Source organism: Octodon degus, unplaced genomic scaffold (genome assembly GCF_000260255.1).
Source record: "Octodon degus isolate 3935 unplaced genomic scaffold, OctDeg1.0 scaffold00387, whole genome shotgun sequence".
NCBI lineage: Eukaryota > Metazoa > Chordata > Mammalia > Rodentia > Octodontidae > Octodon > Octodon degus.
The window spans coordinates 263,071-277,027 of NW_004524963.1; the positions used below are offsets into that span (position 1 = coordinate 263,071).

The 13,957-nt window shown below is 50.1% G+C and overlaps 1 protein-coding gene across 1 annotated transcript in view; it reads left to right on the forward strand.

Moving 5' to 3' along the window:
• LOC101580496 (leukocyte-associated immunoglobulin-like receptor 1) overlaps window positions 1–13,516 on the forward strand; it is a 45,897-nt gene extending 32,381 nt beyond the window's left edge. Inside the window, exons 4-10 of the mRNA XM_023708530.1 lie at window positions 9,944–10,239; window positions 11,563–11,587; window positions 11,836–11,955; window positions 12,048–12,090; window positions 12,172–12,209; window positions 12,377–12,429; window positions 12,762–13,516. Coding sequence (XP_023564298.1) covers window positions 9,944–10,239; window positions 11,563–11,587; window positions 11,836–11,955; window positions 12,048–12,090; window positions 12,172–12,209; window positions 12,377–12,429; window positions 12,762–12,923 — 737 coding nt within the window. The 3' untranslated portion in view covers window positions 12,924–13,516. The remainder of the gene's footprint in view (window positions 1–9,943; window positions 10,240–11,562; window positions 11,588–11,835; window positions 11,956–12,047; window positions 12,091–12,171; window positions 12,210–12,376; window positions 12,430–12,761) is intronic.
• The last annotated feature ends 441 nt before the right edge of the window (window positions 13,517–13,957 follow it).

Consider the following 13,957-nt stretch of genomic DNA (forward strand, 5'->3'; position numbering starts at 1 on the left):
AAAAAAATAATAAAATTAAAGTAAATTAAATTTTAAAAAGAGAGAAAATCCAAAACTGTACTTCATGACCAGCATCATTTCTCTTGGTGCAGTTGCTTGCGTGCACCAGCAAGTCCATAACCTGCTTCTCACCTGCCTGGTAGTGACTTTCTTACTGTTGCTTCTTGAACTGAAGCAACATGGCATTACTGCAAAGTATATTGGGATGGCCAAAAGGGAGATAAACAAGCTTCTGAAACAAAAAGAAAAGAAAAATGAGCAATAAATGTGCTTCATTCGGTGTGATTAATGGAGTATTCATTGCCTCTGAGGATAGTTTGTACCTCGCCGTGTGGACCCTGAAATACTACAGAGGTAGCTCTTTGATTTCGCTCACTCTGCCTCTGGTAGAAATTCACAATTGTCCATCAGGCTTTGAGCATAGTGTGTTTTCGTCAATTGTAGCTGGGCGCATTCTGTTCAGTCTGCCTTCAGTGGACAGCTCACCAGTGGGCAAGACTTGTTTTGACTTTTTTCACTCAGTGTTAACTGAATCCTTATTTTTGAAAACTTCTTTTAAAATAATACAGCGGCGAACTTCATTCATTAGCATAGTAAGTGCTTGAAAAATGGTTTGGGTTGATGCTTGTTGATACTAGATGCAAAGCAGTGGTCTGTGGCTTCAGTAGGCTAGTTCTACTGGCCAGTTCCACAGCCTGTTTTAAAAAAACTGTTCAGCTTCATGAATATAGACACCAAGTTAGCACACCTGATGAAGAGACCAGGGGTCATTCCTCACACTGTTTCTCTACCATCAGAGAAGAATCTCTCTGGAATAAAATGAAATTGATTCCATGTCCTGGTATGTGTACGTTTCTCCCTTTTGTGAATGTTGGTGATTTCTGGGAATTGTTGATCCTGATCGTCCCTCAGGGAGTCGGTCAGCTGTAGGACTCTCGCCCTCTGCCCTACTTCATTAGTGAGTCCTCACAGGGCTTTTCATAGCAGATTTCCAAAAGACTATATTCCAAGGTGTTTAGTACACCTTTTATTTCAGGTTTTTACAGTGCACACAGTAGGTTGAAATGCAGGTCTGTGACTTTTATTCCAACACCAGCCAGAAGAGGACAAAAGTTCCTGTGCTTAGTCAAGATTCACTGCAGCAGAAAATAAAATTCCTAATTTGAAGATCAGAAAAAGCCTTCAAAGATGAGGCTCACAATTCTCATTTGATAGCAATACTGGTTGTATTGGGTCTTCTGCTTGACTGGCAGTGTCAGAAGTTGTTGACCTGAGTCCCTACAGCTCAACATAACAGCATGGCTTTACTTCTTCTATTTTGTTTTTATGCTTTTCTGCTGCATGGTTAAGACCAAGAAAAAGCAAGTCCTATGCAACAGAAGTTGTAGCTTTTGGGTCTGAGAAGGTCAGTGAAATTCCCTCAGGATTTATCCTGAGATCCTGTACCTCAGATTGTAGAACCTTTGTCAGTGTCAGCCATGTGGATGAGTCACGGCCATTGCTTGGCCAATGTGCTCTCTGTGAAAGCCTGAGAGAGTGTCTTCTCCCCATGTGACTCTCCTTAGGCACACTCTACATCATCGATCACTTTCCTCTTTGACCCCATAATCTCCTTGATCAGAAAATTTGGGACACTACCGAGGTACATGACGTTACAGTACAAGTTCTCATATGTCCTGAGTCTTAATTGACTGTGGAAGGCTAGGGACGAAATATTGAGACCCAATACTATTATGGACTACTGGACTCTCAGAATATTTTCCTGAGTTCACACACCTATAATATTCAAATGATGGAACTAAACAAAAAAGGGGATACAGATGAATGTCCATTTTGTATCTGTGTATTCAAAGTGGTTAGGATAGATATATAGTTACATTCTCTTAAGGAATAGAGGGATTTGTTCTAATGGTGTTTGTAAATAGGATATCATGTCCACATCTTGTACAGCAAATAACTACTAGGAAGAGAGTATGTGATGTGTTAATTATTGGAACTGTCATACCAATTTGATTTGAAACTGTCTCACTGCTATTTGTTTCTCAATAAAATTATCGAAAAAAATACTGATTGTATTTTGGTTGCTGTAGGTTTTGCAGTGTAGGGAGTGCACTGGTGTTTGACTTTTTCCACAGTTCTCCCCAAGGGCTGTGACCAGAGCAGGCTTGTGATGATAGATAGGCCTCTGGCCCACAATTCTGTAACTCCTTGGAAAGCTCCTTAGAAGCATTCCTTCCCTCTCAGTAGCTGGAAGCTTAGCATAGAATGAACCGTTGAGGGTCAAAATATGTGACATATTTTTGAACCATTCTTAAACTGCTTAACTAGCTGTATGTTAATGAACTGATGATGTAAAACCTTGTGCTAGACCTGTCCTTAAAAAAGTATTGCTTTCTCCCCTTCCATATTGCTGTGCATGCTGGTGCCCATTATAGTAAATTTCTAATTTTTTAAAAATATTTTCATATGAGTACCTTAATTTTACATGTGTTGCTTCACTGTAAATAAGCCTGTCTTACCTGGATTTTTTTTGTGTGTGTAAGTGTGTGTTCTACCAGTTAACTACTTTGGCAGTTTTAATCGTGTGTTATTTTTTCTTTGTTTTGTGTGAAAGAAGAAAAATAAATCTGGAATCTCTTAAAAAAGAAGTAGGGAATCAACAGCAGGAAAATAACATGACAAAGATAAGCCAATACATATCAGTTACAATCATTAATGTAAATGGCCTCAATTAACGAATCAAAAGAAACAGACTGGAAGAGTAGATCAGGAAACAATAACCAACAATACGCTGCATACAAGAAACAAATTAAACACAAAAATAAATTCATGGACTGAGCGTCAAAGGATTGAAAACAATACTCAATACAACAAGAACCCAGAAAAAAGGAGGGTAGATATTCCGTATGCACAGAAGGTGAAATTCAAATTAAACAATCAAAAGAGATCACTACATACTTGTTACAGGAAAATTGTAAAAGGAAGAAATAACAATCAGAAATATATATGCACCAAATTCCTTAGCACACTACCATATATGAGAAATATTAATAAACACATAATCAAATAAGCAATAACATAACACGGAAACTTAATATCCCATTGTCCCAAGGAAATTAATCAAGTAGACAAAAAACCCATAAGAAAATAATAAAACTGAACCAAACTTATGAACAAATGGACTTAGTAGACCTTTATGGAGTACTCCATGACACAACAGCAGAATATACACTTTTCTCAGCTGCAAAGGGGATGTTGTCTAAAATAGATCATATAATAGTGCATTGAATATGCTGAAGTAATGCAAAGCAATTATATTATCCCAAGCATATTCACAGACCATAGTGCTATGAAATTTGAAACTGCTGAAAAAGAAATTGCAAAAACTATATAAACACATGGAAATTTAGTAACGCTTTACTTGTCTCCGTTGCTCTTCTCTCTTTGCTAGGACAAATACCTGACACTTAAAATGAAGGAAGGAAAGGTTTATTTAACTCCCAGTTACTGGAGGTTCAGTCCGTACTCAGCTGGCTTCAAGGCAGAGTGGCATATGGCAAAGGGCATCCTTTCATGGAGGTGGAAGGCAGCAAAACAGCAAGAGCAAAAGGGAGGAGTAACAGCAACGATGGCAACAGAGAGGAAGTCTGTCTTCCTTAAGTTGCATTGAGGCTATATGCCCCAGGCTGGCTGATGTACTCACACCCATAATCCCAGCAGTACTAAAACCCATAATCCCAGCCTTGATCATGAATTAATCTCAAACTCTAGAAGTCCCCACCTCAAGACTGCATGAGTCTTTGGGTGGACAACTAGACATAAAGAATAACACTACTGAACAAACATTAGGTTACAGATCAAATTAAAGACAATATTAAACAATATTTACACTCAAATGGAAATGCAGATATAACTTACCACAACCTGTGAAACACATTGAAATCAATCAGCAGAGGAAAATTTAGCAGGGAATCTTCACATCAGGAAAACAGAATGAACACAAATAAACAACCTTATGTTGTACCTCACACTTTTAGAAAGAGTGCAGGTCAAGTCCAATGACCAAAGAAGGGAGGAAATTATAAAGATCAATGTTAAAATTAACACATTGCAGAGGAAGAAAACAATACAGTGAATTAATTAATCAAATAGTCAGTTCTTTGAAAGAATTAATAAAATTAATAAAGCCCAGACCACCTTCTCAAAAAAGGGAGGGAAGGGGAGAAAAAAAAAACCAAACTAATTCGTGCAATAAGAATGAAGGGAGAAATAACTACAGATCCTACCCAAATTCGAATCTTTAATACCTATTTGAAAGTCTTTACTCTCTTAGGATGGAAAACACAGGAGAACTGAACAGATTCCTAGATGTATGTCAATTAGCAAAGCTGAATCAAGAAGATACTAAAATTCTCAATAACCCAATATCAATGAATTTGAAAACATAATTAAAAACTCACCAACAAAGAAAAGCCCAGATCCTGATGGACTCACCACTGAATTCCACAAGAAATTTAGAGAAACTTTAATGCCCACATTTCTTAAGGCATTTAATTTGCCATCAATATTTACCCTGATACCAAGACCAGAGAAAGATCCAACCAAAAAAGTGAAATACAGGTGAATCTGCCTAGTGAACATAGATGCAAAAATTCTCAATAAAATATATGCAAACAGAATCCAAGCAAATCTTCAAGAAGATTGTACATCATGACCAAGTGGGATTCATCCTAGGAATGCAAAGATGGTTCATTATTCTCAAGTCAAAAAATATAATACACTATATCACAGAGCCATATAAAAATCACATGATCATCTTAATAGATGCAGAAAAAGCTTTTCATAAAGTCCAATAGATATCCAGTTACTTTCTCTTAATTCAATGAGAAGAAAGATTTGTATTAATAGTGTTTGGACAGGATATCATGTCTGCATCTTGCACTATGAATAACTACTATGAAGACAACAATATGTGATGTATTAATTATTGAAACTGCCCTACTAATTGGTTTGGAAACTGTCCCATATATATATATATGCAGCTCAGAACCACTTCATGATGGTCTCCATTAGAAAAGAATAAAATAAGACTCTGTACATGTGCTTGAAGTGGACTTGTGGGCGTAGGACGGGCTGTGTACATGCAGCCTATCTTCTGCAAACCTCACAGCAACCACAAAGTAGAAATCTACAAAAGACACGGGGAGTGAAGAGGAGACGTGGTCAAGCAGGGCACCTCAGAGGAGCACTGCTGCATGATATGAACTTTGAAAAGGGGTTGGACGGTAGCTCAGTGGTAGAGCACTTTCCTAGAATGTTTGAGGGCCTGAGTTGAATGAATAGCAAGCAAGTTAAAATAAAAATATATGCAGCTTATAGTCAGATATTGCCTGAGTTCTCCTAAAGCCCTGAGTGCTGTCCGGTGCTGTGGGCGTCTTCCCTCCCTGTCCCTGACCTTCGCAGAGGTTTATCCAGTCAGGGCTCAGCCCTCTTCTCGTCTCTGCTCTTCTCCACCTGCAGCAGGAACCTGTGTCTTCCGCTGAGCATCTCCAGGCCTGGGGGAGGACGGCCCCAGTGAGGATGACTGTGCTGCGTAGGTGGACGTGGCTGAGGGAGGGAGGGAGGGAAGGAGCAGTGGGGAGGCTGTGGTGTTCTGAGGATTCCGTGTATTATTGTGGCGGAGTCTGTAAATCCCACAAGCATTTTCTGGAGCACCCCTGTGGGGGCCAATACACAGAGGAACAGGGCCACACCGTGAAGGGAGCCAGGGCACTCCGTCTTCCTTCAAGCTCCCAGACTCCAGAGAAAGGCAGCCCTTGGAGAAGGGCACAGAGCACGGAATGCGTGCGGGGGTGGTGGCGGTGTTTATCTGGATCAGGAAAGGAGTGTGAAGGTCACCGGAGCCTGCACCGGGCAAGATTCCCTTCTCTTCTCCAGACCCCACAGCGTTCCACTCTGCACGCAGCCCATGTGCAGCTGTTCACCCGGCTGTGGAAATCTCCATGGTTTCCACGGCTCTGCAGTCATAGTTCCGCCGAGGACCACAGGAGTGAAGCTCTCTCCTCCACATACTCATGCCCCTTCCTTTAGATACTCACCCAGAAAGTGCACTGCTAGACCCTACGGCAGCCGGGTTGTGCAACATTTTGCAGCACCTCCTTCCGCTATCGCTCAGCAATGGCACCGTTTGCACTCCTAGCTTCAGCGGGTCAGGGATCTGTCATGAGAGATGGGACAAGGGCTCGGTTCTGAGAAGGGAGACTCAGCTGAGAGCCTTTGAGACTCTCATCTCTAGGAGGTGTGCTCCTTGTGATTACTGTCACGCTGGGCTTTATCAGGGACCGCAGTCCTCACACTGGCAGGAGCAAACCGTGGTTCCCATTTTCAGTGTGAGGAAGTGCTGGCTATTGTGTCGCAACACCCTGCCCAGGGCCACTACTATGCTGTCTTGAGGATTCACTCAGAGCCACCTTCTGAAGGGAAGGTGGCTTCTGCCCCTGGGGAGTGAAGGTCAAGAGAGGGGAGGCCGAACGCCTCCTTTCTCTGAGTGAGGCTGCGAGGGAGAGTCTGTCTGGGTCTGATTCACGGCTTCTTGGCCCTGTCTGTCCAGGCCTCTGTATCTGAGGCCATGTCCCCTTGGCTCCCCTCCCTTCTGGCCCTTGGTGAGTCGGGGACAATAGGAGGGTTGGAGGGACCGAGGCAGGAGACTTAGGGAAGGGGTCCTGATCCCTGCTCAGCCTGACACCAGCCAGGAGGTTGGGGGTTCAGCAGGAGCCCTCTGGCTACCCCTCCATTCCTGCCGGACTCAAGGGGCAGCAGAGGACTTGGTCCTAGAAACAGTTCCCTGGGTGCGCAGCAGGCTGGGTGCTGGAAGGGCTGGGGAGGGCAGAACCCATCTGCTGGGGTCTGGGAGTCTTCTGGAGCAAGCAGGGTCAGGGCCCGTGTCCCGGTGAGGTGGGGTGGTTTGGTAAGTGTGGGAGCCCCTGCTGCTCCAGCCTTCAGCACCCTGCCGCTGGGTGTTTCTAACTGCGCTTCTCTTCCAGGGCTCTGCCTGGGCCACAAGATCCTCACAGCGGAGGGTGAGTCCTGTTAACTCTGCTAGGCAGCAGGGAGCTGGCCTCTGGGCGGGGGTGTCCTCCCTCGGTTCCCACTTGTGAAATGGGAAATATGTAGCTTACACATTTCTTACCTTTTTTTTTTTTTATTGAGGGAAGGTAGTGCCTTGTTTTGCAGTTTAGGCTGATCTTGAACTTACTATGTAGCCAAGGAACTCTCGACGATCCTCCTGTCTCAGCCTCCAGAGTGCTGGGATTAGCACTCTGCCACCATGTTCATCTCGATCATGGTTTGTGTTTGTTGTTTTTTTGTTTTCAAAAGAGAAATAGGAATTGTTTGTACTTAAACTTCACTGAACAATGCGTTTATATAATGTCCATATTTGGGAGCATTGAGTTAGGTTCCTATCCGTCTCCATAGGCTTATTTTCGTGGTGACATGTCACGGCTGCCCTCTGAGCCGTCTGAAATGTGCCCTGTGTCACTGTGAGCCGCAGCCAGCCTGCCCCGCCCACCCTAGGTCTCAGGAGCTCCCCATCTGCCCTAAGTGCCCCTCTTGCCTGTGAGCCAGTGTGGCTCCTTCCCATCCAGGGCCTCCCCTGGCCTCTGGGAGCCGCAGCTCCCCCTCAGCTCCTGACTCCACAGGAGGAGATGAGGTTCTGCGGTGCTTGCCCTGCGCTGGCTCAGCCCACCTGGCACGATGCCTGTGTGCCCATCCAGTGTCACCGAGCCCAGAGGTCTTTTCTCCCTGAAGAACGAGGGACGTAGCACTCTGCCTGCCCCACACTCCCTTGGCCCACTCGTCCTCAGACTCTTGGGCTGATCTGTCTCTCAGGTGAGGTGACTAGCACAGCAGTGACCATGGGGCGCAGGTGCCCTGGTGACACGCTGGTGTCCTCAGAGGGGATGTAGCCCCAGTGTGGCCCAGGCTGAGCCCTTGATTCTTGAACTACTTGGGGAACCAGACTTGTCCCAGCTCCTCAGGAGCAGGAGCAGGAGGCCCCAGCTGAGCGGGGCCCCAGTGCTCTGTCTTACATTCCATGATATTCCAATTTCATTGAAAGGCTTGTGTGTACATTGTTGTTGATATAAAGTACTCCTCCTCCTCCTCAGACGCTTGCCAAGGTTTAGCTTCAGACAGAAGCAGCACGGCTCAGCTCTCAGGTCCGGGCCCGGCTGTCCCCTGCGCACTTCCTTCTGCCCGTCAGGCTGGGGCGCTTGTCCCTAGATATCTGGACTTTCTACCACTTTTTCAGAGGCACAAGCTGCGCTCAGCTCGCAGGCTGAGCTTTATTTTATTTGATATTTCGGTGCCAGGACGTGAACTCAGGAGCGTGCGCTTCCCGGGCCTGCGCTTGTGCACTGAGCTATCTCTCTGTCTCAGGCTGAATTTTAAATTGGCCAACAAGCCTGCACCGGTTTACCATGTACAGCATGACCGTTTGCAGCAAGTAGACATCATGTAAAGAGCCAGCCAGCACACACATTACCTGGTGCATCTTCTTCCATGCTGAGAGCGCTGTAAATTGCCTCTGAGTGATGGGCAAGACCATGACTCCCCATTAGGCCACAGTGTCCGGGTGCCTGGTGGGTCTCCCGGCCTCCTCCTCCTGTCTAGGGGGAGCTCAGTGTCCTCTGGCAACCCTGGCAGGTGGCCATTCCACCTTGCTGTCCCTGGGTGCTCAGCACAGTGAACCCCTCCTGCCCTGGGCTCAGCGGGGTGCCCTTCCCCAGCACCCAAGGTGGGCAGCCCCTCCCTCCTGGGCCAGGTTCCTGCCCTCGCCAGGACGCTCATCTCGGGTGCAGCTGGGCATGGGAACAGTTATCTGTCCATGTCTGGCTCTGCCCAGTGTCCTTTCCAAGGTCAGGGACTGTGTCCTGGCTTCCTACACTTGTGGAACTATGACTCAGGGAAGGAGACCTGGGGCAAAGAGGGGCTGCCATGTGGTTGGAAGGACAGTGGAAGGAGGAGCAGGGGCCCCCTCCCAGGCACGACCTGTCGCAGCTTGCCTGGGGCCCTGGTTCCTGGATACCTATACCCTTGTCCAACGGTGCACAATTTCAGCTGGAGTGAGTCCAGACCATTCAAGCAACATGGTTTATGAGACCTACGGTGTGCTTGAAAATCACAAGAGTGAAAAAAAACCTCCTAGTGTTCTACCCACACAGCAGTGGGAGGATGTGAGGAGTGCGTGTGTACGTGAGCCCGACTTACCATTCCTCAATGAAGGCTTACAGGAACGCAGCCTATAACGTGCTGTGCAGCCCACGCATGTGCGACTGGCATCTCCATATTTAGTCGACACCTCTTATGTGTATGTATTTATACGTCAGGTGCAAGGATGAAATCTGAGTCATCAGCTTTTGTGTGTCAGTAGGAAAGAGTGACCATGAATGTGGGTGACCCTCTACCAGCTCCTGACTCTTACAGAGCTTGCTCTTATGGGGATACTAGCTCATTGTCCCTAGCTCCACCTCAGGTGGGACAATGAGGAAATAGAGACGAGGCTGAGATGAGCACAGGAAGCCCGGAGGGATCCCCAGGGGGGCTGCCCCACAGGCCCTGGGCAGTGGCCAGGGGCAGGAGGGGAGCGGTTCACATCAGACACCCCAAAGGACCCATTGTGCTCATTTTGAGGGTTCTGGGAGATCCAAGCCAGGCCTCAGCATTGCTCTGACTGGGATCCAAAATTGTGAGGGTACAGGGGTGAGAACTGGGGTGCAAACCTGTGAGTTGCATTGGCTCACAGCTGCGCAGCTCTGTAAGTCTGCCAGGATCTCCGTGTGGTGCCCCACATCAGCTCTGTGTGTGATGATTTCCACTCAGGGGACACTGAGGTCTGCTCTGCTTCCTTTAGGGCTCCTGCCTGCACCCTCCATCTCTGTAGAACCAGGCCGTGTGACACGCAGAGGGAGCACTGTGACCATCGTCTGCCGAGCCCAGTGGGGCTTTGAGAGCTTCCTCCTGGAGAAGTGTTCTGCGGGGAGTTATACCTTAGTTCAGGAAGTGGGAAACACTGCAACTTCCAACAATGTGGCCAGGTTCTACCTCACCTTGATGAATACTGGGCGTTATGCCTGCATCTATCAGAAGTGGTCCACTTGGTCTTCACGCAGTGAGATCTTGGAGCTGGAAGTGACCAGTACAGATGTCACCCAGACCTCCATGCTTCCAGCCTCAACTGTACCCTCAGGTTTGTCCCCAGCTATCTGTACCATGTCCCCAGGTGCTTTCCTCTGTCTCCCATCCCCTCCTCCTGACTATAAGCCCTCTCCCCCATTCTTGGTGCTCCTGTCCATTAGGCCTCCCTGCCCCTTGCTCCCTGAAGTCCTGGTCTCACTGGACACCTGCATGGGGTGCGCATTGAGCTTGCCCTGCTGGCTGGGTGGGTAGTATGTCCCTAGAGCTGCTGGGGCAGATCCCCTAAGAGAGCGAGTGTTGCTTCCCTGGGCCTGCTTGTTCTGCATCTTTTCCAGGAGACAGAACCTTTCATGGCCCCAGCAATATGTCCCCTCTGGTTGGGTCCCTCCCATACACTGGGCAGGGCTCATGGTCCAGGGGTGGACCTGAACCTGGTCACATGGTGCTTTGGGAGAATCTTGGGATGGGATGGCCCATGTCGTTTTGTGGTCAGCTCCGGAGAGGTCCTAGGTCAGGGCCTGGCGAGGAGGTCCCGTCCTCCTCTATTGCTGCCAGGGCTCCAGAGCTGCTGTCCACAGAGCACCTGTGCGGTCAGCTGAGCACGTGGTGGGCGGGGCAGAGGGGCGGCTGCCCCAGCAGGTGGAGCAGCACAGGGCATGGCTCCCTCTCCTGCTTCTCTGTTCTGCTCTCTGCAGAGAACTGGGGCAGAGTCTGGTGGAGTCTAAGCAGCTGTCCCCACTCTGAATCCTGCTGCGGCCCCGGAGACTTCAGTCCCCTGAGTGGGGCCCTGCTTCTGTGGAGGTCACTAAGTGCCCTCTGCCCTGGGGTTCACTGGCCTCTCTGTGCTGGGATTGATGGTCAGGACTAAGCATCAGAAGACCGCCTCCGGGGACTGGCCTCACCAGTGAGGGGACGTCCCTGGTACTCAGGGCTGTGCAGCAGGCTCTGCCTATGTATCCAACAGCAGCGACCCCAGCGGGGTGAGGCAGCCTGGCCTCTCACACCTCATCTTGTTTTGAAAATGTGGGTAATAAAATGTGGGTGATTTAAACGGGCACAAGGGTCTGGGGAGATAGCTCAGTGGTCTAAGCACCTGCCTGGCAAGCACAAGGACTGGGGTTCAATCTCCAGTAGTGGGTGTGGTGGCACATGCTTGTAATCCCAGCACTGGGGAAGCTGAGACAGGAAGATCACTACGAGTCTGAGCTGTGAAGTGAGACCCTGTACCAAATAAATAAACAAAAGATTAGGAAGATATGTAAAGTGTGGACAAGGGTCTATGAGGGCTGCGAGCACACAGCACTGCCCTGGGCAGTTCGGGCCTCTGACTTCTCGGTGGACTCCACCTCCCCAAGAGCTACATAGACACCAGTGGATGACAGTCACCTTGGTGAGTCACGGTGACTCCAGTTCACAGCCCGGGGTGTGCCGTGGGAAGGGGAGGCTCCTGCTGTTGGCTGCTGACCACTGTGCACCCTGAGAGTGGCTGGGCGTGCGGGAGGCAGGGTCTCCATGCTCTAAGGCTGCTGCGCTGCTGAGGTCTCCCACAGAAGCCTGTCCGTGACAGGCACCCACTGTGAGTGCGTTCAGGACGTGCCCCGTGGGGGCTCTGCTGGTGACCCGGCTCCGTCTCCCTAGCCACCCCTGGGCTGAAAGCGGAGCACCTTTACCTCCTCATCGGTGCCTCCGTGGGTATCCTGCTCCTGCTCCTCCTACTCCTCCTCTTCTGCCTGCGTCGCCGGCGTCAGAATAAACAGGGTAGGTCTCGGGGTGAGAGAAGGTTGTCCCAGGCTGGCTGTTGGGGTGCTGGGAACAAGGCCTCCCTAACCTGCACCCCTGACTGTCTTCAGGGCCACCCAGACAACAGGACCAGAGGCAGAGGTCTCAGGAGAGGTGTGTCCCCCAACCCCGTGACCCCACCTCTCCCGGTGTTCTGCCCCAGCCTGCCCTAATCTGGTTGTTCTCCTCCCTCAGGTGTAGCCTGGCTGGGGTCAGCCTCGGGAGGACAGCAGGTAAATGGGCTGGGAGAGGCATGAGAGGGGCCCTCGGTGGGTCAGCAGGTGGAGGGTGAAGAGGCTTCTGGGAGCGTTCTAGGAGGTGTTGGGTGGGATGCAGGGCCTGGGCACATTGGCCCTCTGAGGTCCACTTGAGGTCTGACCACATGTCTTCTCCTCCCCAGACCAGGCCGCAGCTGACCGACCTCTTCCGCGGGGCAGACAGCAGGGCCCCTCCGTAAGTCCCGGGATGGGTTATGGATACCGCGGAACCAAGAACCCGCTTAGCAGGGCTCGAATCCACCTGGGTCAGGGACTCCGGGAAGCTGAGCTGGTGGCCTGGCTTGCGGTCTGCTTAGGGTTGCAGAGGAAGTCGGCCGGGGCTGTGCTCGCCACTAGGGCTGGCGCCTGCGTCCAGCTGGAGGCCTGTCCAGGAAGTGACCTGCTGTTGCCTGCCCATTCCACTGGTGGCAGGAGCAACGTTGGTGCCGTGGGAGGGGCCGGCATAGCGGCAGGATTGCAGAATGTGGGGTCCTCAGCCCCTGACACCCTCACCTGGTCTCTCCACAGACCCCGCTACAGGGCCCCCAAGAGGTGACCTATGCTCAGCTGGACCACCGAGCCCTCACATTGAGGGGGGCTCCAGAGGTGTCCCCACAGTCCACGGTGGAGTCCAGCACCTACGCTGTCCTTGCCCACCAAAGACCTAGCCCACGTGGCCCCTGCACCTGAGGCCTCAGGAAGTCACTCTGGACAGCCTGCAGCACCAGGAGGGCTTCCCTTGGGAGCACCCGGGTCTCGGGGGCAGGAGGGCCGCTCCCCTGGAGTGGGAGCTGTAGCTGGACGGCCCTACCAGTGGCCAGGAGACTGGATCCCCGGGGTCCCTGCCACAGAGACAGTCCTAAGAGAAAGGGTGCTGCAGCTGCCTCCAGGGATTCCTGGCTGTTTCTAGAGACCCAGCTAAGACCCCAGCTGTCTCCTGGGACCTGCACTTCACAAAGACGCCCCGCTGGAGATCTGCGCAGCTGACCCTGATTCTCCCAAGTGCCCTGCTGACCCCAAGGCGGCACTGTGCTGGCGCAGCTGAGCTGGGCCCGTCCTCCAGCTCAGGCCCCACCTGGGCTCTGGAGTCACCGAGAGGACTCAATGAACGTGCGGCACAGAGACTGTACAACCAGGCCCAGGGATCCGCACCCCTGCTCCTCGCAGCGCCAACTCCTGTCTGTGACCCTGGGGTCCCTGTGACCGTGGCCGCTGGTCGGGTGAAGGAGGCGGCGTCGGAGGACAGGGGCTGGGTGCAGGCCGAGTTGCCCCTTCACACTCCTGCGCACACTTGCGCATGCGCACATGACACACGCGCACCATCCACATGCATCCGCAAGGTGCGCGCTTCCTCGCTCAGGTAATTCCCCAAACGGCCGCGAGGAGGCGCACGCGTATCATCCGCACTTTGTGCTTCGCTTTAAAAAAGAAATCAGAAATGAAAGGTTGGAATGGTTAGAGCCTAAATGGTTTGTTCAATTTTGCACGCCTATATCTGGCAATCTCAGCCTCTACTTTAAGATAACAATATGCAACACAATAACCATTGTTAATTTCCTGTCATCTTGTTTTGGAATTCTGTATTGTTTTTGTTTTTTCTTCTTTCTTTAAAATAAATAATAATAAAAAAGGGCCAGTCAGATAGTTCAGCAGATTAAAGCGTTTGCTTTGGGGCTGGGGAGATGGAATGGAATAAGCGCTTCCCTTGGCAAGGACCTGAGTTC